Consider the following 24,552-nt stretch of genomic DNA (forward strand, 5'->3'; position numbering starts at 1 on the left):
TTGTGTGAAACTACTTCAGGGAGCCCTTGATCCAGTTTGCTACACAACTGACAGACAACTGTGCTGGTGGTACCACACAGCCAGAAATCAGCACCCACAACAAAACAAAGAGCTGTGGGACCATGCTGTTGAATGGAAAGCCTCCAGCTTGCAAGGGTAGCATCTACTTTACAAAACAAATTCATTGCTTCCTTGTTCTGCTGAAGTTACTTTAAAGTAACAATAGTTCAGTAAAACAGTAGCACTTAGGGCAGAAGCTGACAGTAATTAGATACAATCTGTCTTGTATAAGGAGAGGAAATTCCAGCTTGCAATCACAATTTCTTCTCCTGATCTGAGAATCAAGATCTCTTGCTTCCTTAAGGAAGAAATTACAAGAAAGAAATACTTGCTTCTTCTTGTACCTGCTCATTCATTTTGACATAAAACATTAACGACCGATTATTAGGGGTGTTTAACAAAATAAATCAATCTCAGGTTTGAAGTTACAAAACCAAAGTTATTCAATGCCTAAATGAATTATTTCACAGCTGCTCCTTTTTGTGGAGGTGTACATACCAAGCAGGGCAAGATGATCATGTCTGTATCTACTGCTTTTGAACTCTGCTCCTCCAACCTCAAGCGTTTGCTGGGTTGCCACTTCTGAGCCAGCGTTCGGATCCTCTCATCTGTTGTAATTACATCCCCATCAAACCTGAGGAGAGGCAAAAGAAAAGGAAATACACAAACATGTTTGGAAATTAAATTAGTGCCATTAAATGCTAATTAATCTTCCCACCTTCTGTTATAGAAGGACTCATTAAACTCTGCCTGTTTTTATCGTATGATGTTCACTAGCTTTGCTGTTCTAACAGGTCGAAGGTTTTGCACGTGATAAAATTGCTCACCTGTGTGAGAACATGGTGGCTCCACCACATGCTTTGATTACTGGGAGCCACGTGTAAGGTCTCCATTCTCCCCCAGTTAGGATAATTTAGAGACACAGCAGATCTTCATATGGGAGTTACCACATTAAAAAGAACATGCAATGTATTTCAGAAGATGGCGAATCCTTCTGTGAGTAGGAGTTTATTTCCTTGCTTTTTCACACATGAAAACCAAATTTTATCCTTGCAATTAACTTCTATTCAGCACCTATTAGATTTGAGGTTCCCCCCACACCCAGTAACACTGGTTTTCTGCTAGGCCCAGTCTTTCACATACCTCTTTTGAACTTCCAGGAAAAAAGAATCTGTTCTTTTCATTTGCAACTCATACATGGCTCGAAGAATATGGAGAGGAGCATTGAGTGCATCATGGGTCATCTGAGCAAGGAGAATTAGAAACAAACAAATCAAAGGAAGATGACATTGCAGGGGGAGAAGACAAGTAGGTTTCTTTAAGGATAACCTAGGTATTATTTTCCCAATGATTATATTCCCACTTTCTCATACAGCTAGAGAATTACTGAGCTTAATAATACTTGCATTAGTAAAAATGAAAAAGAATTCAGGAAAAGGCTTTATGATTTTGTAGTGTTCATTACTGTAGTCTTAGCATGAAGTTTTATTTCCTTTAGATAACAACATATTGAAATTACAACCCCATGTTCTGTAAACTTAGAAGAAAACCAGCCATACAAGCTACCAAGAATTTTATGCAACTAACAAATTCCACGTAAGTTCAAAGGAGGTAAAAACAGGTACCAAGAAGCAGATTTTAGTGGCTTCATCCAAACCCTCCAGAGGATCAAGTTTGTTCTGCTCTGAATCAACAGGACCAACAACGGGTTGCTCCACATCTTGATCTTGTTCCCTTTCTTCCAGTTCAGTATCCTCACGTTTAGCCAGGGAACTGATCTCTTTCTTTGAGGAATACAGCATTATTGACAAAATCTACACAGAAAAAAGGCAGCATATGGTGTGACAGCTGCAGATATGATAAGTGTAGCTGCAATCAGCATTTTATAAGAACATTCTAAGACTTGGGCAGTGCTTAACACATGCTATTTTTTAAAGAGAGAAGGCAACTAAGAAAGGAAAAAAAAGAAAACAAAGCACAAAACTAAACCATTTCCCTCTTCACAAATGAGTGACACCTTCCATGCTGCTACAAAGGCAACTGAAGTGATTAGCCAAAAGTGTAAAAAATGGAGAAAGCAATTTTTTAACCATTTCAGTACATCAAAGGTTTGAGGATTCTTAGACAAGGACAAAGAAATAATCCTGAGACTCCATGCACAAAAAGACATTGAAATGTCATAACCTTTCATGCCACTGTGTGAAGACATTTCAGGAGATGTAACTTTTCTTACCTCCAAGTCTCTGAGAAGCCAGGTTTTACTGAACCCAGTTCCTTTACTACATTTCTTCACTAGAAGCTTGAGCAAATCAGACTGGAGAAAGGCAGCTTGGATTTCCTTAAAGCCATGAATCTACACACACAACCAGACAGATGCAAACAAATCAACAGAAAGGGGAACAGTGCATCACAACACTTGCAAGGCCTTATCACATGGCCTCACATAAAATTCCTGCCCAGATGAAATATGGTAGGAATTGCTCTTTTTCTTTCATTCCCCTAAAAAAAGCCCAAACCCCAAATATAGAATAAGAATATAATCTGTGACACACACAGGGCAGTAACTGGATCTCTGTTTTGCTCTGACAGCCCCCCAAAAATTTCACATTCTTTCTTTATATACTTCAGGAAAAGGAATAAGTGAAATTCTCTCTCCTGGAAGTGCTATCCCTATAAATGTCTTCAGCTTTCCTGCACGGGCAGCCCCCCCAGAGGAAAAGCACTCAACCTTTCAGCTCAGGCTCACAAATACCACTTAAACCTAGCAACATTTTCAGCCCCCACAGACAGGGGATGAAAGAAACAAGCTGTGAGAAAACCAACTTCATAGTCATAGAATGGTGAAGGTTGGAACGGACCTTACAGATCATTAGGATCCAACCTCCCTGCTATGAGCAGGGACACCTCCCACCAGACCAGGCTGCACAAGCCTCATCCAACCTGCCCTTGAAAACTTCCAGGGATGGGGCAGCCACAACCTTCCTGGGCAACATGTTCCAGTGCTTTGCTACCCTTATGGTGAAGAATTTCCTCCTGATGTCCAACCTAAATCTCCCCTCTTCCAGTTTTAATCCATTCCCCTGGTCCTCTCCCTCCCTGCCCTTATCCCAAGTCCCTCCTCAGCTTTCCTGGAGCCCCTTCAGGCACTGGAAGGTGCTCTAAGGTCTCCCTGGAGCCTTCTCTTCTCCAGGCTGAACACCCCAACTCTCTCAGCCTGTCTCCAGAGCAGAGCTGCTCCAGCCCTCAGAGCATCTTTGTGGCCCTTCTCCAACAGGTCTGTATCTTTCCTGTGCTGTGTTCAGTCAATACCCAAGCTCCTGCAGTGCAAGGTAGAACCCCAACATTTTTTTATCTATCATATTCTACACGTCAGGCAAAGAGATACCTTCAGTGTTCTGTAAAGCCCCTTGAGAGCCAGTGACAAGACCCAAGTTGCTTCAACTGCCTCAGCATAGCTACTGTCCATGCTGGTTTGCAGGAGGTGAGTGGATATAAGAACAAAGTGCTGCAGATACTGTCTCAGCTGGGTCTGGGAGTCATTGCCTTCTTGTCCACATTTCTGAATCAACTGATAATCCTTCACTGCAAGGGAGAAAGGACACAATTCACTGGGTTCATTTAAACAGTTCTGAAATCATCTCTTGCCTGCAGAGAGGTGAAGGTTGAGACATGAACATAATCCATACGTAAAGCACTTTCTAATAACTACAGTCACATTAAAGAAACTGTAGAAGAACCACTTATCTGCTTGGCTGTGGTAAAATTATGCTTTTGTACTGAAATGACCCCAGATTCATTGAATAGTCAAGAAAATACTTCATTTTTCAGTGCAAGTTGAAAAACCCCTTGATAACCTCTGGCAAGAGCTCCACAGATCTGCACATAACCAGGTCAGGATGCAAAGAAGCAAGTGTTGTATTTTGCAGTCAGAATGGGGAAAATTCTGACCTGCAATTGATAGGGTGAAATCAGATCTTACTGTTTCAAATGTCAACAGTAAGAAATAAAAACAAATAAAGCTTTTATAGCCAAATGTTTCTTCAATATCAAAAAGCAGTTCAGGTTCTTGATTTTTCCAAGGGTCTCCTAAACAACTTCAATAGTCAAATCTTAGGACAACCTTTCCTTTCTTAACTTCACAATCATCAGGTCATGTATGCCAAAACTGAAACCTCTTGCTCCTAGAAATCCCAACTGATTCTTACATGCTGAACATTTAGCTTGACTGAAATTTTAAACAAGCTGAAAAGACAGGAAGAAAATTCTTTCTGTTACAAATGACCCAGGAAGCAGAATCTAGCTTTGGGGTTTTGCTGTTTTCTGGAGGTTTTGGGGTTTTTTAATAAGCCTTTAGACACCATAATAGCCAACACACCCAACCTATGAACAGATTATTTTTAAAGGTATTCCCTGCAGTAAACTCTATTTCATGCTGTAGAACTCTTTTAAAATTTTTGTCTCAAATTCCAGGGGTATCCAAACTGAAAAGTTCTTCCAGACAGGAGGAAAGCAGAGTAGACAGACTCCTGACATGTGCATAAAGCACATGATTAAAGAAGTCAGGCCTCTCCTCATGGCATTCTTTTGCACAGAATCAGGAAAGAACAGGCAGCACAGCATCATTTCAGAAGCAATCAGTTGATAATGGGTATGTTTGTGTTGGTTCTTGGTCTTCATTTGCTAGGAGGCAGCACATCTGGCCCACAGGGAAAACTTCACCAAAGTTTCAGGCACTTCATAAAAATGCAGAGTATTTTTTTGGGGCAACTACATGGCCTATCCCAAAAACGTTCAGCCTCTGAGTACCTTTCTATTATACAACAGCATCTAACTACACAAAGGCAGCATGTGCATTTTTTACTGTTTCTGATGGTTTTAAAACATGAAGCACGTGTCTGTACAGGGTCAGACAAAAGCAGTAGGCAAATCTTGAAACAGAAACTATCTCTGAGGTTTCTCAATTAATAAAAACCAGTCGCCAGTTTCCTAAATCATTTTCTGAATAAGAAGAAATGTCAGAGTTTTAAAAAGAAAACTGATCTCCCATCATCTTTACTGCAGAAGCTTCACAGGTTGGTTTAACCTATGAGCAGAATCCCAGGCGACTTGCTAATAATGGAATTTTGCAGATACCTAAAATATGATTCTTGGCATCCATAAGAAACTGCAAGGAAATAACCCTGTGATTCTTTGAGAAGACAAAAATGTGACAGAACCTGTTTTTCTCTTTCGGGTTTTGATGTCCACTACAACAGCCCTGTTCTTCTCAGTGAAATGCTTCAGGATGATCACGTTATGAGGCTCATTAGCATTATCCATGTACACAGAACGAGTCCCCATGCACAGCACCTGAAATGGCAGCCAAAGTTTCAGTTAGGAGCTGGAATACTTATTTGTAAACACACAATCTTCTGTTGCTTACACTCGTTGAGTCTTGGTATTCTATTTTTCAGCTCAGCAATCTGCTCACTGCCAGGTATTGGCTGATCATTAGAAAATGGCAGCTCAGTTCCATGAAAAAAAAAACCACCTGCAACAACCAACTTAATGATATACAGGCAATGTCTCAGAGTCATGACCATCAAGAGTCAGACTGGATTGTTTCCCTTCTATAAAAAGCTCAAACTTCCTCAGCTGGTTTTCTCATGATAGTTATAAGTAGCATTCAAAGAAATGCAAAGTCATTTTTCATTAGATGAACATTCACTGTGTGCAAGTGGAAAGATGTGAACTCTGGCACACGCTGTGTTTTGACACTCTAATGGATATCCCCAATGGATTACATCCAGAGTATTTAGAAAAAGAAACCTAAAAGCTTCATTTCTATTAGTATTGATAGGCTACTTACCTCAGGAAACCCAACCAGCACCAGTAAAGTGAAGATATTGGTGTGCTTTAGCTGGAAGGGCAGCTGCTTGATGCAGTGGTCGGTGAAAGCAGCGATCACGTTGTGCCACTGGGCAGAGGAGTTCAGAGACCTAAGAATATCTGCCATGGAGCTTGCCCAGTCCAGACCCACACGACTGGAAAGCAAGAGCAGTTTGTATTAGGAGGGCTGACTACCTGAAACTATTCTTCCTCAAGCCAGCACATCTCTGTTAATCTGTCACAGCTAGAGAATCCTTGAACCGTTTTTCCAAATATTTGAAGCTTTCAGGTCAGCTGACACACAAATCCTCTTTTGTTTTCATCATTACAGCATAAATTCTGCTTCATTTTCTTTCAAGGTTTACAGTCCCAAATCAAAGTTTGCCTGAATGTTGTTGCCTTGAATTCCTAATTTTACTTTCAAGCTCACAATTTTCCTTTGCACAACAGCAAGTGGTTCATTTCCCACATGTGTGACTACCTGTTCTGTCTCTGTGGACCACACAGGTCATCTAGAGCTACTGGCCTCCTTGCTCTAAAGTCAGTCTTAGAGAAACTCTTCTCTCTCAGCTGATGGTCTGGGTAACCTGCTTTTAAATTTCATACTGTTCTCTATTTATGAACCTTCCCTGTAAAACGCAGCCACGATGAAAAAATAACATTGTCCTTAACAAATAATAATGCCATTCATCTTAGAATGCTTGAGAGCTCTCTCAAGATCTTCAAAATGGAACATCTGCCCTACCTACTCCTCCTTGTTGTTCCCAGTGCAATTTTACTTTACAAAAACCTCTTGCTCAGGCCAGATTCAGATTCAGAACTCAGCACCAACTCACTCTCCTCCCTTCTCTCCTCTCAGCAGGAGAGAATTAATGTCATACAAAAACCACAGGATCGTGCTTTGGTTTTCCTCCATGTTTGAAGACCTTAGTCCTTCCACCACAGCATGCTGCCTAGGTTAAGCACAGGAAATGAAGCCACTCTTCAAATCCAGTCTTCTTTTTGGAAGGAAATGAAGAGATTCTCACAGCAACAAGGGCTGCAGATGCTGAGCCCTTGCAGGTCTAACTGACTTCCTACTGAAAAGCCCCAGTGCATGAGACACACATGAAAGAAAATTAGTCATCAGAGAGTAACTAATAGGTTTAAATGTAAAAGCACCTGTCTAAACACACAGCTCCCAGACTGAACAGAAGATGAGTTGTCTTCCAGCCTTCTGGCACTGTAGACCCATCTGCAGCAGCAAACAAATTATGTTTGGCTGAAAGGACTTTAGTCACTGCAGCATCCACTTCTGCAGGCTTAAGTCTTAGGATGAGCTGGCCAAGAAGTCCCAGTGTTAAATGATAAGTTTCATTGAGGTGGCCAGCATTTGAGATGACAACCTGAAACATCAGTGGAAGTATTTGCTCCAGGTTAATCAAAGACATTGTGGAGCCCTGTGGAAAAAAGAAAGATCTCAGTAAGGCAGGGAAAGAAAACAAGACTTTTGGTCAAAGTCATAGCACATAGAAAAGCTTCTGTTCTAATTCTCTTTCAAATGGGACAAAAGGGAAGGAGAAACTAGGTTCTCACTTCTGCTGTTGACCCCTTAGGCTGACCTGACACATAAAACCTAAGTTGCTGGTTGCTTTGCAGCTGTTGAACAGTTAAGGCAGACTGCTTTGCAGATAAATTAAAATCCCTTTTCCCTCTCCCTCCACCCAGGAACCTTATTATTCCTTAATAACATGAACTGTCTCAAGACATTCACATTTTAGAACATGTAACCAACAAAAGTCCATCTCCCATATTCAATTTGCTGTTCATTTTATCCACGTTATTTGTGACACCTAAAAAACAACACTGATTAAAAGTTAAAAAGAACTAACTGATTTGAAAGGTGGTAACATAGCTGCCAGTAATCCTAGAATCCTCTTCTGAGAGCACTCAGCAAAAACTTGTTCCTGGCTAGGTATTAAAATCTTCTCTGCTTGCTTCTGGGTTGAATCCTCCACGAGGTGGTCATCTGCTTTTTAAATTGAAAAAAATAATAAGAAAACCCCCCAAATGACATTAAAAATAAAAGATATGATAAATTGTAATTAGAAAAATCAAGCTAAGTATATAAAGCCATTTAAAAAAAATGTCATTGACATTTAAAAAGCAAGTCTTTCTAAAAGTGTGCAAAAGAGGGAAAGAGATTTACACCCTCTATTCATAAACATAAAAGGACAGTACTATGGACAGACCCATTTTACTACAATTTTAACAATACTAGTCTTGAACACAGCAAGACAATTTCTGGTTCCAAGTATGTAAGAATACACAGGTGTGTTAGGTCAACAGGAACTGTCATCTGTACAGGGACATGTATTGGTGGAATTCTACTAATTTCCAGAATTGTTTAAAAGCAGGTAGTTCCAAGCAGGAGGCTGGGCAGGTTTTTCCAAAGCAGACATCTCACTTGCATTAAAGATATTTGCAAATACAGAAAAATGGGTTAGGAATAAAAAAATTAATCTCTTTGCTTTGCATATGAATGGATATTTCTGTGACAGGGAGAGTGAGAGATAATCTCTTACCTGTTAGAGAAACATTATCAGCCACAGGCAAGTCTGACTCTTGTCTCAAAACATCTTTCTTTGCAAAGCCAGCTTTGCTTTCACTTCCTTCTTTTCCTACTTGATCTTCTGCAGGAGACTGGATTTCACTGAGAACCTCTCCTTTACCCTAAAAATAAAACAAAGGCCCTTAAAGATTAAAACAAAGCCTAATACCTGCAAAAACAACCATGGAAAGCAGCTGCCAGTCATCTGCATTTGACAAACGTTTTTCCTCAAATATCAAAACCTTTTATTGGTTAAGAATTTCTTGGTGTCTTAAGCTTCCATAGAGTGAAAAGGTATTTTTCTATATTCCTGGTATCCCTAGGCATAAAATAGCTCTACTGCAATACTTTATACACTGCATACAACTGCAGGAAACTCTTCTCCTACCTAAACTGTGCTAACAACTCAGGGAAATGACAACCCTTTCAGAAAGGATGATCTTTGCTCCTTCCCTCCAACGCTTTTATCCATCTGTAAGAACAGAAGGTGATGCCTTCAGTTTTGATCAGCTGGATCTCATAAAAACAAGCCAACCAACAACTGTTCCCTTGTTCCCCAAGGGGATCAATTTACCTACAAATGAAATAATTACTATGCATCATTTCTGTCACAGAAGAGGATGTTTGAAGTGACTGAAGATCACACATCTAATTGGAATCAGGGGTGCTGTAAATAACAGGTACTCACATTACACTGCAGAAAAGAGCCTGTGCTTGGCTTCTCATCTCTTCCCTTCACAGCTTTATCACCAGTATCTCCAGGACCTTTTGGAGCACCATCTGTGGGAGGACTGACTGAAACAGCATCATTCTCTGAGAAGGATTCACCTTCTGGTAACATGCAGAGGAGAGCTAAATTTTTCAGACCTGAAAGCAAGGAAGTCATAAAAAGTATTAAGCCATTAAATGGCAAGACAGGCAAAAAGCAGAACTGAAACATTTGGAAAGACAACTGCAAACTTCCTCTCACACACTTCTTTTGACTATCAACTCCATCAAAAAGATGTTCCCCACCATAATTATCAAGTTCCATTAAACAACATTGTGATGAACAGGTGGTGACATTTTCCTCCTCACAAAGACACCATCAGGGTACAAGTGTGAATTAATTTAAGAAAGTATTAGATATACCTGCCAACAGTGTAAATTATGAAAGGTATATGAAACTTGTCCTAGCTTTTAATCTGCTGAGCACTTAAATGTTTATGCCATAAAACTATACATTAAAAACTAACAGATAAAATAATGAGTATGAAGCAGAACTGGCTGGTGATCTTTCAGCTGTATTAGAGCTGCTCAGGAAAACCACTAGTAAACTTACATGAAGGCTAAAATTTTGATACATTCAACATAGGTCTCCATTGTATCACTCTGGTTTTTTGTAGGTGGTCTTAGTTCACAGAAATCCTTCTTTCCAGACAAAGGGATGTCAAGCCCAGAAACTTATCTCACAAATAAGTTTAATAAAAATCTTGCCAAGAAATGCAGAACAAAAAACACTTTCCACTAAGTTACTTGTTTTCCTTCAAGCCCTTCAGCTGCCAGTAACATGTTAGTAACAGGACATGAAGCTGTGTTGATTGATCCCTTTACAACATCTAAGATGGAAAATAAAACAGCCAAAGAGTTGCCAAGTTGTCTTCAGTATTTATGTAAGCATAACATTAATCTTCTCAAGCACCCTATTTTCCATGTTCCATTGACCCTGAGTGACACTTGTTCTACATTTGCTTTCTACATTAAACAGTTATTCCTAGTGAAGTACACAGTAGCTTCCCCTTTCTTTTGGAAACTTCCAAGTGAGTAATCACAGCCTTTTCTGACACCAGAAGCCATTGTTCTGGTGAAGGAGGAGCTGACTCACCCTTTCCGTGCTGTGCCTTCATCAGGCAGTCTCCAATGAGCTGTATGCACTGGTGTTGCAGAACTCTGGCATGACTGAGGACCTGGGAATCTAGTTTCTCTCCTTCTACTTCCTCTCCATTTGCCAGATCTGCACTGTAGAGAGTCAGAGCTGCAAAGAGCAGCCAGGAGTAGTTGTGGACGTAGGGCTGGATGAGCCTCTGTCGGTCACTGATGCGAATGGTCACCATGGGATACACCGTGATGCTGTGGGTGGGCAGGTGACTGGAAGAAGAAGGTGCAGGGTTTGGAAATGCAGCTGCTTTCTTGATAACCAGTGTCGTTAGTACCACAACACATTCACAGAATCTCAGGATGGTTTGGGTTGGAAGGGACCTTCAAGGTCATCTAGATCCAACCCCCTTGCACAGACAGGGACCCACCAGCCCAGGTTGCTCCAAGCCCCATCCAACCTGCCCTTCAACACTGCCAGGGACGGGGCAGCCACAGCTTCTCTGGGCTGCAAACTGTAGACCTTCAAGTGCTGTAGCCTGTCACAGCTTCAGTGACTTCAGCAGTGCCCATTTAACAGAGCACAGTTCACATTAACTGTAACATTTAACAGAATGGTCAGGAGAGCTCAGGCTCGAGCAGTAAAGTTCATTCAGATCAGTGTCAAGCCCCGAAACCTACACTGTACAACCACAACACTCTTTTATTTCTTCTACCCTGTCATTCAGGGGGGTTGACTCTCCTTCTGCACCTTTCCCAGCAGGGACCAGAAACAATTGCTACTAAATTACTGCAGAGGTTGGGGCAGGTTTCCAAACAGCAGAAATTTTGGCTGAACTGGTCCTGGACTTCCTACGTTCCCCCAGAGGTCACCAGCTAAATATTCTGATGTCAGTCACAGCCTTGCAGGGAGCAACTTGAGACTGACTGATTGCAATTAAGTTGCTAATTATAATTTTTCTGCCCAGTGAAAGAGGGTGGGGGGGAAACAAAATCACATATTCAATACCTGTCTGAGTATTTCTTTGCAGAGTAGCACCCGTAGCAAAGGTCAAAGTCATCACAGACATTGCAGTTCATTCTCCGACCTATAATAACCCCTTGGCAGTGGTCACAGGCATACTCAATGCTGACCATTTCATGGTCATCCTCATGGCCTTCAGGTTTGACTCCACCTGCCAAGAAATATCTTAAGATGTTCCTGTAAATCCTTTTTGATAAAGGATCTTTCCCAACTGCACGTTCAGATTAGGAAAAAAAAAACAAAACCCCTGATGTTTCTAAAATATCCAGAGGAAAAATCTTTCACTGGACTTCATGTAGCATTTAGAAGGCACTCTTTTGCCTTTGAGTATAGAGGTTTGAGGGGGGTTTTAAAAGGTTCTTACCAAGAAAACAAGTTTTACACAGATCCATGTCGTTGCACTGCAGGCAGCGGTAGCGATGCCACGGGGCAATTTCATCACAGCCATCACAGGATATGTCCACATTTAACAGGTCACAGTAACGAGCAACAAACATGTGCATCTAGAGCAAGAAATGGAGAGTTTTGAGTATGATCTCCAACTTTAAGAAAGCTCTTTTTTTATACAGAAAGCAGAATCACAGGAATCACAGGCTGGTTTGGGTTGGAAGGGATCTTAAAGATCATTCAGTCCCAACCTCCCTGCATGGGCAGGGACACCTCCCACCAGCCCAGGCTGCTCCAAGCCCCATCCAACCTGCCCTTCAACACTGCCAGGGATGGGGCAGCCACAGCTTCCCTGGGCAACCTGTTCCAGTGTCTCACCAGCCTCATAGCAAAGCATTTCTTCCCAGTCTCTCCCCTCCTAAAGCTTGAAACCATTTCCCCTCGTCCCGTTGCCAAAAAAAGGACGGGGATTTTTTCATCATTGCAGACTTTTTAAGGGAGCCAGATTCTCTCCTTCACACTTTGAAAAGTCTCCTATTTACCCCTTCTGCAGATAAATAAACAAATCATGTGGTCACCTTTCTCTGCTTCTCTGGGTCAGCTTGAGCTATCTTTTCATACCAGGTCTCAAACGTGACATCCTGACACTCATCCATCCACTCACAGTTTTGCTTGTAGTCTGCAATTTCATCTTCTTCACTCCACTGGCTAAAAGAAAAGCAAGCCCAAAATTAAGTTGGAATGAAATCAGGTTTCCCTCTCCTGTGACTTGGGATATTAGTTGGTTTTTTTGAAAGAACTAAGTGCTATAACATTCTAATAAAAACAGAATTGTGAGAACCCCAGTTCACTTGGTTAATAAATGGCCACACAGACCCTTGCTTAAATATATCTGGGGGACCATAATGCAAAATCAGGAAATCCACACTTTCAAAACTGCTTTTGGTGATGCTGGCAGATCAGAAGAGACATTTCAAAAGCTTTTTAGCCTTCACATTTGCTCGTGTGTAAGAATTACAACTATTACAAAGCCACGACATGCACATGTTGGTAACATTTGATATTTATCAAGACAAGAAACAGCATGATCCACCTCCTGCTGCACTGCTAAACAAGTGAAGTGTGTTCCAGCAGTAATCAGGTTAAAAAATAACATTGTATTAGTTTTTGCACTAGTAAAATGCAAAAAAATGGCTGCAAAACATTTCAAATAGTTCCATTTAGGCCCTTGGGTACTGGCTAAAATTTTGCCATATTTGTTCATAGCACTTTTATTGCTTGTTCCAGCACAAAGTTCAAGAGTCTTTCTTGTAAAAATCATATCAAGAGTTGATCCCATGTGAAAGCTGCATCCTTCTTCACTCACCAAATGACACTTTCATGAATACTTATGTTTTCTTGTGAAGTAGCCATAAGGAGATGTGGTAACTGGATCTCAACAAAGAAGGAAAGATCACTGGGTTCCCAGCTCATATCCAGAAGGTGAAGGACAGTTGTTTGCACACATGATAAGGCAGGAAGCAGTGATCTAGATAAAAAACAGGACAACAAAACCTGACTGTTCTGACCTAAAGCTGAAAATGCATCTTTGGGGATTAAGAGGGAGACAATCACTGATTTCCAGGCTTTACTCTGCATTAAATTAACTATCTGGCAGAAACTCTGGCTTACTAATGCAGGAACTTACACAAGTTAGCAAGAAGCACAGTCAGTGGAATTTGAAATAAAGATGCCATCCTAATGGATTCAGCTGAGACAGGCTCATGTTATAGCCTGACCATTAGCAAGAGAGTTTGTCCCTTCTCTGCAGGACAGCATTTTTTTGGTATCTGCAGGAACCTGCTGTCTTTGAAACCTTTTGAACAAAGGACTTGGAAGTTCTTAGCAGGGAGATGGACCTTATAGGCACAAAATTCTCATTTCTACAGGACACTCAGCTACAAATCCCAACAATTCTAACCCCAAATGTTACCAAAATATGAGCTTTAACATTAAACCAGGATTGCAGAATTGTGGTGCTTACTGGGGCATTACTCTTGCCAAAGAATTCCACAATAAATTTGCCATTTCTAGTATTTTACTACTAAGCTTCAGAAACAAATGGCAGGATTCTAACCACAGAATGCCATCAGTCATATTTTAACCTTGATAAATTTATTGTCCTTTCCTGCACAGTATTATTAAAGAGAAGATGGTGTTTTTGATTACAAGATCAATCCTTATTTAGTTCTGTAACAGTGCAAAGTATAGTCAAACTTAATTAAGGAATTAAACAAGAAATAACAAATTAGAAAGGAAGAGGTGAGGGAGAACAGAAAGAAAAAATCTCACATAAATAATGCAAGAAATGTGCTGTACCTGTCATTAATGGTACTAAATCCCTTCACAGAATTCACCAGGAATAAAACAAGCTGATAGTAGGACTCTCGAATCTCTTTGTGCAGCTCAGCACCACAGCCTTCCAAGTTTCCAAAGTAGCTAGAAATTAAAGACTCAAATTAGTAGTCTAGAATTCACTGCTACATTTTAGGTAGCTTGCTTTGTGCAGATTTTAAAACAGGCATTCTCCTAAACATGCCCCACAACAGTGGGAAGGACACCAGTTTTGTTTAAAATGCAGTCTGCCACATTTCAATAAAGAATCCCATATCAGAAAGCAGAAGTCAACAGAGAAAACAGGCAAAGGGAATATTCTCCTGGCACACACAAAGGAATATATTCCTTCAAATTAAAAAGATGCTTTGTAAATATCTAGCTGAGATCTTAAAGGAAAGCAGTGCACTGCAAGAGGACCACAAAAAGCTCTTGGGAAGTGAGAAGCCAGTAGGCAGAGTTCTGATCAAAATCAGACCTAATTCATGAACCAGAACAGCACAGCATCACCTCCTGCTTTGAGACAGTCCTTTCTACTTGTACATAGCACTTGAAAAACCTTCCAAACCACCTTTCCTCCCTGAGAACCACAATTGCAGATGCATATAATCAATATGACCTTCTTGCCTCTTGTGTGTGTGTCCAGGTGCATGCCCTACAGCTGGCACGTAGCCAACAGCACCACAGACCTGCAGGTCCATCACTGCAGCCTCTGGCACAGGACTGGAATATCCCACCCCCCCCCAATCAGATTTGTCAGGTATGACATCCAAAGTTATGAAAATGCTTGACTAACAAGCTGTAACGTGCAGCATTCTGGGAAGTTAGTTCTTCCTCCAGATAGGTGTTACATGGATGTACAAGAGGAAGTTCACAAAATGTATAAAGAGTTAATGCTTTGTAAGAAATGACAAGTTCAATGGGTTAGATCACTACAGCTTTGTTGGATGAGAAACCCACTTGGAATTAGACAGGAATGTAAACTAAAGCAGTCACTGAAGACTCCACAGTTTTGCTGAGTTTGTTGTGATCTGATTGGAACTGTGAAGATTTTCTAGGTATCCACACTGTGACTCAACCACGTGATACCTGCTGGCATCAACAGCTGTGCACCTGAATTCCCCTTGAAAACAATGATAAACTTCTTTTAAAATGAATCATGCAAGATGTGCACAGGAGTCTGAGAACTAAATCCTCGGGTCAGACCATTATTAGACACATGGATTAAAAAGCAGCAACTTCCTACTGTTCTCAATTCCCACGACTGAGAAGACACAAGGACACATGGCTGAGATTTGCCTCAGTAATGACTCACTTTGTAAAATCTTTCTGACAGGCCAGAAGCTCCAAGAGGAAAAGTACACATGGTGGATGGAAACAGTGTGGCTGCCCAAGGGAGTCCAGGCACCGGCGGATTGTCTTCAGCACTTCCAGAATACTCTGCCCTTGGGATTTTCTCAAAGCAAGAACCTTTAAAACACTGAGAAGAGCAAACAACATCTCTGAGGGCTTCAAAACATCACGCAAATAAATCACAAGTCAAGAAGTACTTGACTTGTTAATGAAGAGTTTGGTATTTAACTGTTCAGCTGTATACTCAGTGGTATATTGCACTTGGAGGGAGTGGTAAAGCTTCAACCAGAACCCTGCACTTCCTGCACCAGTCCAAGTTTTAGGGCCTAAAACAGACAAGCTGAGCATTACAAATCTCTCTCTTGATCCACATTTTCAGAATACCAGGTCGTTTAATAAGAAAGGCAAATACTCTCTCTCTGGTATCAAGGATTTCTAGTACTGCTATGCCATGTCTTTGCTGTTTGTAGGTAAGAAGCAAAATGCCACTGCAAACAGATCTCAGGAAGCAAGAGAAGAAGCATCAAAGTAATTGTTCTTCACATTCTGAAGTTCTACACCATAAAACTGAATCAAAGGAAATAATACTCTCTCTGAGCCCCTACATAGTTGTGAATAACTGCAGTTTGACACATAGATCTGACAACTATTTATGTACCAAATGATTTCCAATGCTATCTGGCAGCTCCAACATATTTTATTCCATCTGAAGAGGTCTCAAGACAAGCTTCTGTATTATACAACTGGCAGCATCTATTTGCTTACCTTTCATGTGAAAGTGATTGATCCTTAATAAAGTCTAATATGCTTTTCAAGATAGGGTATTTCTCCTTCACAGTAGGCACAGCTCTTGGCTCTTCCATTGATCTGAAAGACAGCAGCCTTAGCCTTCCTCTGCTGAACTGAGATTTCCTTGTGGGAGTGGAAGGAGGTGATGATACATCTTCTTGCTGTGAAGCTGTATTTTCAACAGCCCTACTGTGAACTGCAGATGCTTCTTCTGTTTGGAGGGGATCAGGAACTCCTTTAACCTTCGTATCAGGTTGTTTCCCTTGGGCCCCCTCTTTTGGAACAGGATGAGTTACTCCATTGGAAGACAATGAGTGTGCTGTCTGGAAGCCTGTGTCCACGACAGAACCTTTTCTTTGGCATTTGTCACTGACATGGTGTGGGAGATCATCAACATCTTGGGATTCCAAACTGTCTGAAGCAGAACCTTTCGTCTTTGCTCTTACAGGCAAAAAATTGAGTAGCAAAAGGCTCTTCTGCATACAAAGTTTTGCTGCAGCATAAAAATTGGAAGGAAGAGTTAAAGTCATGATAACAGAATGGCCAACTTTCTATCTTCTGCTCAGGAAGAAAGTGATTTATCTTGTTGCTTCTGAGCCAAGACAGCTTATGATATTGATCATTACACTATCAGCCACTTAATTCTAGGTCTGCAAATGCTGTATTTGATTAATCACACAGAACCATATGAAGCACACAGTAGTCAAGGAGAACACATTTTACTCCAGTAAAAACCAGCTGCTACTCCAAAATCAGTTAATTGTGGTAACAAGTATCTACAAGAATAGATGGATGTAAGTTCAGAACCAGGTGATCCAAGGGAGAGGTCACTCCTTGCCTGTAAAATTTTCTCATGCCCTATTTCCTGCACAAAAAAATATCTGAACAAAATGCCAGATGGTTCATGGAATGTACACTACTTTATCTCTTAGGGTATTAACAAGCAGCTCCAGCTGCCAACCTACCTTTCCCAGTAAAATTCTAAGACTGACAAGGCAATGCTTCAGGAAACTACCTGGAATGCTTATGCATTTAGAAAGGCAACACTTACCAAGAGTTTCTGGGTTCACTTCACTTGCTTCTGTGTTCTGCTTCTCCTCAGTATCATTTCCCCTACTCATCAGGGATTTCTGCTTCATTTCCAGCTGTAGACAGGATGTTAAAATAGTTAAAATATTACTCCCCCTGCGTATCTATACAGCAAGGCAGTATAAAGACTGTGCCATGTTAAAGGAATTTAATCTCAGAAACAGATGGTGATATTTACTATTCCCTACTGCAGACCTAAAAGCCCAGTATCCTAGAAGAGCAGTAGCTACACTATTAGAGCAGGGAACACAGCCTTGTATTGAGATGCTCAAGGTTTGTAGGCTGAGGCCTACAGACCCTTCTCTGTCTTGTGACTGGATGTGTATCAGCCCTACATGAAAAAGAAGGCTTCCCCTTTCCCCCCACCACCCAGGAAAAGATATAGACCTATCCTGAGATAAGATTCTCCAACAGCATCATGTCATCCAACCAGCAAGTACTGCCAGCTGCAAACATCTCAGAACTGTAGCTGTTAGCACTGCAGTACTGTGAGAATGATGTTTAAGGCAGACTGCTCCCTATGCTATACCTCAAAAGAACTCCAACTGCTTTGTAAGAGTCTTCCTAATTAACAGCACACATTCTTGCTGAAAAATAACACAAATTTAACTGATTAGCTGAGTCAAAATCAGTCCTAAACACTCATAATGACACATCTAGGGCTGAGGGAAGGAGAGGAGTGTAAGAATGCATTTAAATATTACATTTCAAAGTTTAGAAGTGAATGTGTTCTTCCTAAGTGAAAACAGTTGACCTAAAATCACTGAAGGAAAACCTGGTTCCATCATACTCCTGAACATGGCATTGTAAAATATGAAGATAAAAGACATGAGAAGACATCCTCCTGAGTGATCTTACCATCCATATTCTAATCGAATCAGCCAGGGAATATACTTGTGCAAACTCCTCACTCAAAGGCACCTTGCCTCCACTGGTGACTGGAAATGAGAGAAAGAAGAGTTCAGTTTATTTACAGCCCCATTACAACTTGACTATTTAACTAAAATTATGCTAGAGCCTTCCCTTCAGCTCTTAGACATAACTTGGAATTATGCCTGTAAGAAAAACAGGGAATAAAAACTACCAACTACTATATGCCTTAAATACATAAACTGCACCTTGACAGAGTTATTTGCAAAGTTAAATTATTAATATCTGTGTTGTCTCTTCCCAAAATTGATGTTTGCAGTCATGGAAAATAAAAACCTCTCCCTATACATGCAAATATTACTAATGCAAACTGGTATCAGAATAATCAAGAAATGCTTAGTATTTAACTGAAAGCTCTGTAGGTACATTTATCCATTATCAATGTATCAATTATAAACTTATCAGTTGTGGTTTTTTTTCCTTTTTGTTTTAGGCAATTAATTTCCAGAATGAACTTCCAAGGTCAATTTACAAAAATTGAAGACCCAATAAAACAGTGTTCATCAAAACTGGCCTGACAATGACCCCTGTTCAAGCTCTTCCCTCTCCCATTCCCCCATTTATTTTTCTTCCTCTTTCAGCACCACTTGTACATACTTCCCTTGGCACAGGTTAACACAGGGCCTGAAATTAGTCTGTCCCAGCAAGACAGACAGATGGAGCTGTTAACATAACAGTAGGATGGATACCTTACCCTCTCTTTAATATTTTCCTAAGGTACCAGTTTTCAATCTTACTCAGAAAACTAGATGAACTGGCAGACATAGGCAAAATGACTAAAGGCAATAACCACTTCAGTCATTGAGTCAGTCTTTATGTCAGTGATTTTTACCCTTCACTTCATAGCTCAAAATGTAACATGTTTAGCTTCAAAATTGTGACAGAGAGCCTAAAATAAAACCCTTCAAAACGAAGTAGCACCTTTTTATCCAATACTTCAAACAAGTTTCATGGAAGGATGGTGTAAGTGAAAAAGTTGTTTTACCTACTGAAAAGATATACCTTGCAAATGCAAGGGACATTAAACAAGTTAAAAGCAAAATGTTACCTTTGGTTTAAACTAAAACCAAATGTATTTGGAGGGTGCTTAGGTCAGTTCCCACAGCATAACATTTTGGGAGGTAATTCACACCTCCTCCACCCCCATTTAAAAACATATATCAGAAGTTGGTGCTGGCTTTTAAAAAAAAGATATAATAAGAGTGGAAAATGAGGTAAGAACCCCTGATCCCTGGGAGCCACCTTGTTCTGAATTAAACCCCCAGAGGACATCACAGCTCTCTCTGGCTGTATCCTTATAATAAGGCTTAATCAGTAGTTTATGATGGTTATTAATATTTGGACGAAGATAAAAGCATGTGCTAAGAAAAAATAAACACTCTAGAGATAAGGCTTACCTACTCTACCTAAATGATGACCTCTTTATACAGAACACCTGTTGAAAAATCATCACACTAAGCTGATGTTTCAAAGTTTATCAACTGAACTATAAGACAGCCTCCTACAATGGTTAAGTCTTCGTTATTAAGATAGTCTAATATTAGAGTTACCATATTTTTGAAGCTTCTCATACAAATCTGGAGTGAGATACACCAAAGCAGCAAACGTTGAGTTCACAGCTTGATCAACAGTAGAACCAGCAACTATATCTGTCTTTGGGGTCTGTTTTTTACATGCCTGAATAAGTCCTTTGAAAAGTTCAGATTTTTGCCCACTGAAATCCTGGGCAGGATCTGATTTTGCAAAGTCGATGAGAAAGTTACGGCAGTCATCCTGGTGAGAGCTCCTAGCCTGGAAAGAATGTTGGAAAACATTTACTTTAATATGATCTGAACATTTATTGCACCTCATTTCTACAGTTCCTTCAACTTGCAACCTGATCTAGTTGAAGGACATCCCTGCCCATAGCAGGGGGGTTGAACTAGATGATCTCTGAAGGTCCCTCCCAATCGTTGTATGACCATGAAAATGGAAACTCAAAGGGCACAAAACAACAGCTTCTCTCCTCAGTATGATTCTGTGATTCTATTTGACTTAAACAGTGCAAGGTATGACAAAAGCATCACAACAGCATATGCTTAAGGACCTATCAACTAATTCAGTCTGAATGAAACTGTGTGACAGAGGGATGTTGTGCCAATGAAACCAAAGCAGTGGTGGAAGTACCTCTGTTTTGTCTCGGTGCTGTCTACTGCTTTCCCTGGCTCCCAGGAGTGCCTCAGGACACATCTGATGCCTGAAGACAGGTTTCCACAGAGGAGAATTAAGAACTGATGTTACTTTCAAAGGAGGCAAATCTGCCTCACTGCCTAAATCTGCAAGAAATTCAGAAAAGACACATCAGTTACTGAATGTTTTCATTCATTTGTACAGAGCAATGAAAGTGATAAATGTCAAACATCCAGAAGGGGGAAAAAAAAAGGTAATGAAAACAGAACAAGTAATTTAACAACATTCTCTAACCTCTGCTTCTTTAATGTGGTGCAGAAACCCAATGTACTCTTTCTTTAACAACAGCATCAAGACCTTATCTTACAGTGACATCATGTTACATTGTGGAGGGTCTTTAAACATTTTCAATGTATTTCTAAGCAGAGAAATTCCTCAATTTGCAAGAGAGTTTAAAAGCTTTATCTCCTACTAAAGAGCTAATGATTTGCTATATGTAAGCATGCTCATATTAACAAGGGAAAAAAATACTCTTGTGATAAAAACCCTTCAGTTAGTTCCCTATATTTCCAGGTAAGTACCTGCCTAATTTTCCAAGGTAAGTACTGACTGCAGCAAGAATACTTCAATTTTGTTAATTTCTCCAAAGCAGTCAATGATTTCAGATTCAGGAAGCTAGCCAGAAGCATCCTGGCTTTGGAATTAAAGAATAAAGAACTCACTCTCTCTTTTTTTTAATATGGCACTGACCTCACATTTTGTATTTTACTAAGTCTTCAGTGGCCCAAACCCTAGATGTGCTTAACTTCTGGAATGAGCCAAACTTGATTGGATTGGGCAAACCCTGATATTACTTCATCAATGTCATTCGGCTTAGTTTGATTACTTGCAGGTGCCCATCTCTTCTTAATATTGGCTTCTGACTACTAGAAAAATCACAGTGATCCCTGAGACACTCTCAGGACAGTCCCACAGTGCTCAGGCTTGCTGTGAAACACGGACCTAGCTCGACGACCGAGCTTGGTTCAGCAGCAAGGCAGCAAGAGGGAAATACAGAAGGCACTTCCACTTTTTCCCAGGGTATTCAAAACGTAAGGTCCTCGCAGCTTTTCTTGAGATGGCAGCACAAGTTCTGGAGCTGCTAAGTGCACTCACCTCGCAGGGATTTCAGCGCCAGGCTTCGGGAAGCCAAGCGCCCCATCAGCCGCGACACGAGAAGCTGTAAATCCAAGCCCCAAGACACGGCGACGTCGGGGAGGCCGTAGGCAGTGACAGAAAACTTGTAGCCCCACTCATTATTACTGCTGTCAGAGTGAAAGAGAAACTGCAGCCGTGGGCCAGCCTTAAAGGTCACTTTCTACAGAGCAACAAAACAGTCATTTTGCCAAATGTACATGACAGGAAGACGTTTCAGGGTCATGAATTCCCTTCAGCAACTCAGCTTTTTCAGTATTATGTCCCAGCCATAACAGATCTAAGTTCCCCCACCATCTGACTGAGAAAACCCACCATTCTAAGCAGGTAGAATTCCTACTCATTAGCTTAATGAGAAATATATAGATATCTGAGGTTTAGAAGTAAGGGCCATAAAACAATAGAGAAGCATCCCATTTGAGGAGGTGTCATTGATGAAAGCGTAGCTGCAGGAAGACACTTGTCTCATGATGTTAAAATATTTTAAGAGCAGAGTGTCAACCAGTAAGTTTTACTCTTGCAGTTACTGGCAGTTAAACATTATAATTATTTTATTTTTTGACTGACTGCTCCTTTCAGAACAGCAAGAAAGAGGGATTCTTTACTCATTCACTCCTTTGCATCACTGCAGACTTCCTTCCTCACCTTGTGCCCCCCACTCACCTCTGAGAGGGAATAAACACACATACATGGAAGCACACACACCCTTTTAGACAAGAGGGTTTCCAAAAGAATCATAATCATTTCCTAAGACTGGGTATTTCACTTGGTTCAGAACTTGAAAGGTGCTCACCTTAGGCCACTTCTCAGTGCCAACCTTGGTATCGTAACGAGTTTTTGCACCTCTGGCATCAGTAAACTCCAGGTAATCATACCTGTGAAAATTGCAATTCATTACTTCCTAATTTACTTCTTAAGTTTTGGGGGGAAATGTTTGCTTTTTGGATTTTCATAAATGCTGCATCTCCGAGTATCCTGTCACATCTTTCTGAACCACACCTGTATTGCTTCACTTCATTTCATGAATGCTCAGGAATTTGTTGCATATTTTAGTGCACTTTTCCCAGCCAACACAGACCTCCTTTCCTGCAAAACTTTTCCAGCCCTTCAGAATTGGTAGTGGGTGATCATTTTAATATCTGGCTAGTGCCTTAACTAAGCAGTAGCCTGATGTGTTACCAAGAGAAACCAAGCCAATAGTTTTGCCTAAAGAAGGCAAGATAAATACCACAAGCACAAACTGTGGTGGCCACAGCAATCTATTATGAAACAGATGAAGGCCAAAGGAAACAAAATTCACACCAAAGGCAGGTCTGTAAATCTGCCAGAAGTGGCTTTCAGCACGAGAAGTCATTCAAAATAATACATTGGATATGACTCAGGACAAGGAAGAAATTGAAATGGTGTGCAAGAAGTATTCCTTGCATATTGCAGCACGAACTGCCCCTCTGCAAACAGGCAGACACTGGCATCCAGCACAGCACAAGATGAAATTACCTCCTTTCAGTTTCACATTTTTCATCAAATTCCACCTCAAAGTATGTTGCCCCGTGACACAAGAAGACTGAGACTTCATGGCAATTATTCTCATAGTTATGAGGTGATTCCATTGTCCATGTCCTCAGCACCACTGGCTGCTCTTGCTGCCAGCTTTCCATTTCCATCTGCAGGACAAAAATGCATCCTTGAGATCCAAACATAAATGCACTGAAACAAAAAGGAAGTAAAACTACCACACTAGATTTTGGTGGCTATACTTTCAAGTTGCCAGATGTACATACAAGGCAGTATTTAAGGGCTTGCAGCACTGATTTACACCTGAATTAATTATAAGGACATCCTTGATCATTATGGTGAAGAAGCACTTCTATAGCAGAATTCATCTGGTCTATCAGGGAGGAGAACAACCTCAGCCCAGAAGAGCCTACAAGTCTCCAGTGATAAAAAAGAAGATAGTCTGGATGACTAGTGAAGATTTAAACATCTACACTACACACAACCAGACTTTATTTCCATCACCACAAGCAATGAAGCCCAAAATGTGAAGCACATACTGTTTTCTTCTTTCATCCTCAGAATCCCTCCTTCCTATCTACCTTCTAGGCTGGTTGTTCCAGTTGCACTTTCTGGTCACTTTGCTCATCTTCCACATCAGTACAAGTATATTTCTAGTTCTTCACTCAATATTTCATCATACATCCCATGCTTTTAGAAGCTTTCCAGCTCCTTTCAAATGTGTGCCAATAGAATAATTGGAGTTTTCCATGTCTTCCTTGCAATTTTGCTTCCCTGGACTTCACAAGGCCCATATCTTTACTTACCTTATGAGGCTCACTACAAAGGCTTTTCAGTGGTTCTATCAAAGTGCTGAATTCCTGTAGCAGAGTACAGTATGGAATGTCTAAAGTGCAAAAATCCAACAAGAAGATGACCTAGGAGAACACACAGGTCTCATGAAAATGCAGGTAACCAGGGCCATGATGCCAGGTACAAAACCCCAAGGGTCACTCACCAGCTGACGAGTTGCCATAGCAAAGACAGAGTTACTTATTTTTTCCACTATTGTTTTGCCACTATATTGAGATAAAAGTGACTGCAAAATCGTTCTGATATTTGACAGGAACTGGCTCACATCTAGAGAAAAAAAAAAAACAATACCTTAATAGCCACCTTATGGATTTACTACCACATCCTGCTGTGTCAAACACTGAAGTGCATGGTGATGTGCACAAGGAGGGAGAGCAGAAAAGGGACACTCAGGAGTGAGAACAGCTCAGAGAAGTTCTCTGTGATATTTCTATTGTGAAAACAAGCCATGCTTATCAATCATATTAAACAAAAGAAAGATGAGGGATAGGTAATTGAATCAAAC

At 40.7% G+C, this 24,552-nt stretch overlaps 1 protein-coding gene and 1 long non-coding RNA gene across 4 annotated transcripts in view; one reads left to right on the forward strand and one right to left on the reverse strand.

The window, feature by feature from the left end:
- LOC127392175 (uncharacterized) overlaps nucleotides 1-24,552 on the forward strand; it is an 87,685-nt gene that overhangs the window by 34,403 nt on the left and 28,730 nt on the right. The gene's annotated exons all lie outside the window — the stretch shown is intronic.
- ZZEF1 (zinc finger ZZ-type and EF-hand domain containing 1) overlaps nucleotides 1-24,552 on the reverse strand; it is a 59,495-nt gene that overhangs the window by 12,520 nt on the left and 22,423 nt on the right. For 2 of the 3 annotated variants that reach the window (XM_051635715.1, XM_051635713.1), the window contains exons 20-47: nucleotides 24,193-24,314; nucleotides 24,002-24,112; nucleotides 23,178-23,344; nucleotides 22,474-22,555; nucleotides 21,642-21,843; nucleotides 20,484-20,632; nucleotides 19,868-20,108; nucleotides 18,246-18,325; nucleotides 17,350-17,443; nucleotides 16,275-16,791; nucleotides 15,472-15,636; nucleotides 14,142-14,261; nucleotides 13,150-13,311; nucleotides 12,362-12,491; nucleotides 11,761-11,899; nucleotides 11,382-11,547; nucleotides 10,383-10,645; nucleotides 9,207-9,385; nucleotides 8,493-8,640; nucleotides 7,800-7,939; nucleotides 7,090-7,367; nucleotides 5,909-6,083; nucleotides 5,277-5,409; nucleotides 3,446-3,642; nucleotides 2,294-2,413; nucleotides 1,686-1,874; nucleotides 1,204-1,304; nucleotides 559-694 (exon numbers count right to left, since the gene is read on the reverse strand). In XM_051635715.1, coding sequence (XP_051491675.1) covers nucleotides 559-694; nucleotides 1,204-1,304; nucleotides 1,686-1,874; nucleotides 2,294-2,413; nucleotides 3,446-3,642; nucleotides 5,277-5,409; nucleotides 5,909-6,083; nucleotides 7,090-7,367; nucleotides 7,800-7,939; nucleotides 8,493-8,640; nucleotides 9,207-9,385; nucleotides 10,383-10,645; nucleotides 11,382-11,547; nucleotides 11,761-11,899; nucleotides 12,362-12,491; nucleotides 13,150-13,311; nucleotides 14,142-14,261; nucleotides 15,472-15,636; nucleotides 16,275-16,791; nucleotides 17,350-17,443; nucleotides 18,246-18,325; nucleotides 19,868-20,108; nucleotides 20,484-20,632; nucleotides 21,642-21,843; nucleotides 22,474-22,555; nucleotides 23,178-23,344; nucleotides 24,002-24,112; nucleotides 24,193-24,314 — 4,706 coding nt within the window. The remainder of the gene's footprint in view (nucleotides 1-558; nucleotides 695-1,203; nucleotides 1,305-1,685; nucleotides 1,875-2,293; nucleotides 2,414-3,445; nucleotides 3,643-5,276; nucleotides 5,410-5,908; nucleotides 6,084-7,089; nucleotides 7,368-7,799; nucleotides 7,940-8,492; nucleotides 8,641-9,206; nucleotides 9,386-10,382; nucleotides 10,646-11,381; nucleotides 11,548-11,760; nucleotides 11,900-12,361; nucleotides 12,492-13,149; nucleotides 13,312-14,141; nucleotides 14,262-15,471; nucleotides 15,637-16,274; nucleotides 16,792-17,349; nucleotides 17,444-18,245; nucleotides 18,326-19,867; nucleotides 20,109-20,483; nucleotides 20,633-21,641; nucleotides 21,844-22,473; nucleotides 22,556-23,177; nucleotides 23,345-24,001; nucleotides 24,113-24,192; nucleotides 24,315-24,552) is intronic. The other variant, XM_051635714.1, reaches the window with a different exon arrangement.

This window comes from Apus apus, chromosome 18 (assembly GCF_020740795.1).
Source record: "Apus apus isolate bApuApu2 chromosome 18, bApuApu2.pri.cur, whole genome shotgun sequence".
NCBI classification, from domain to species: Eukaryota; Metazoa; Chordata; class Aves; order Apodiformes; family Apodidae; genus Apus; species Apus apus.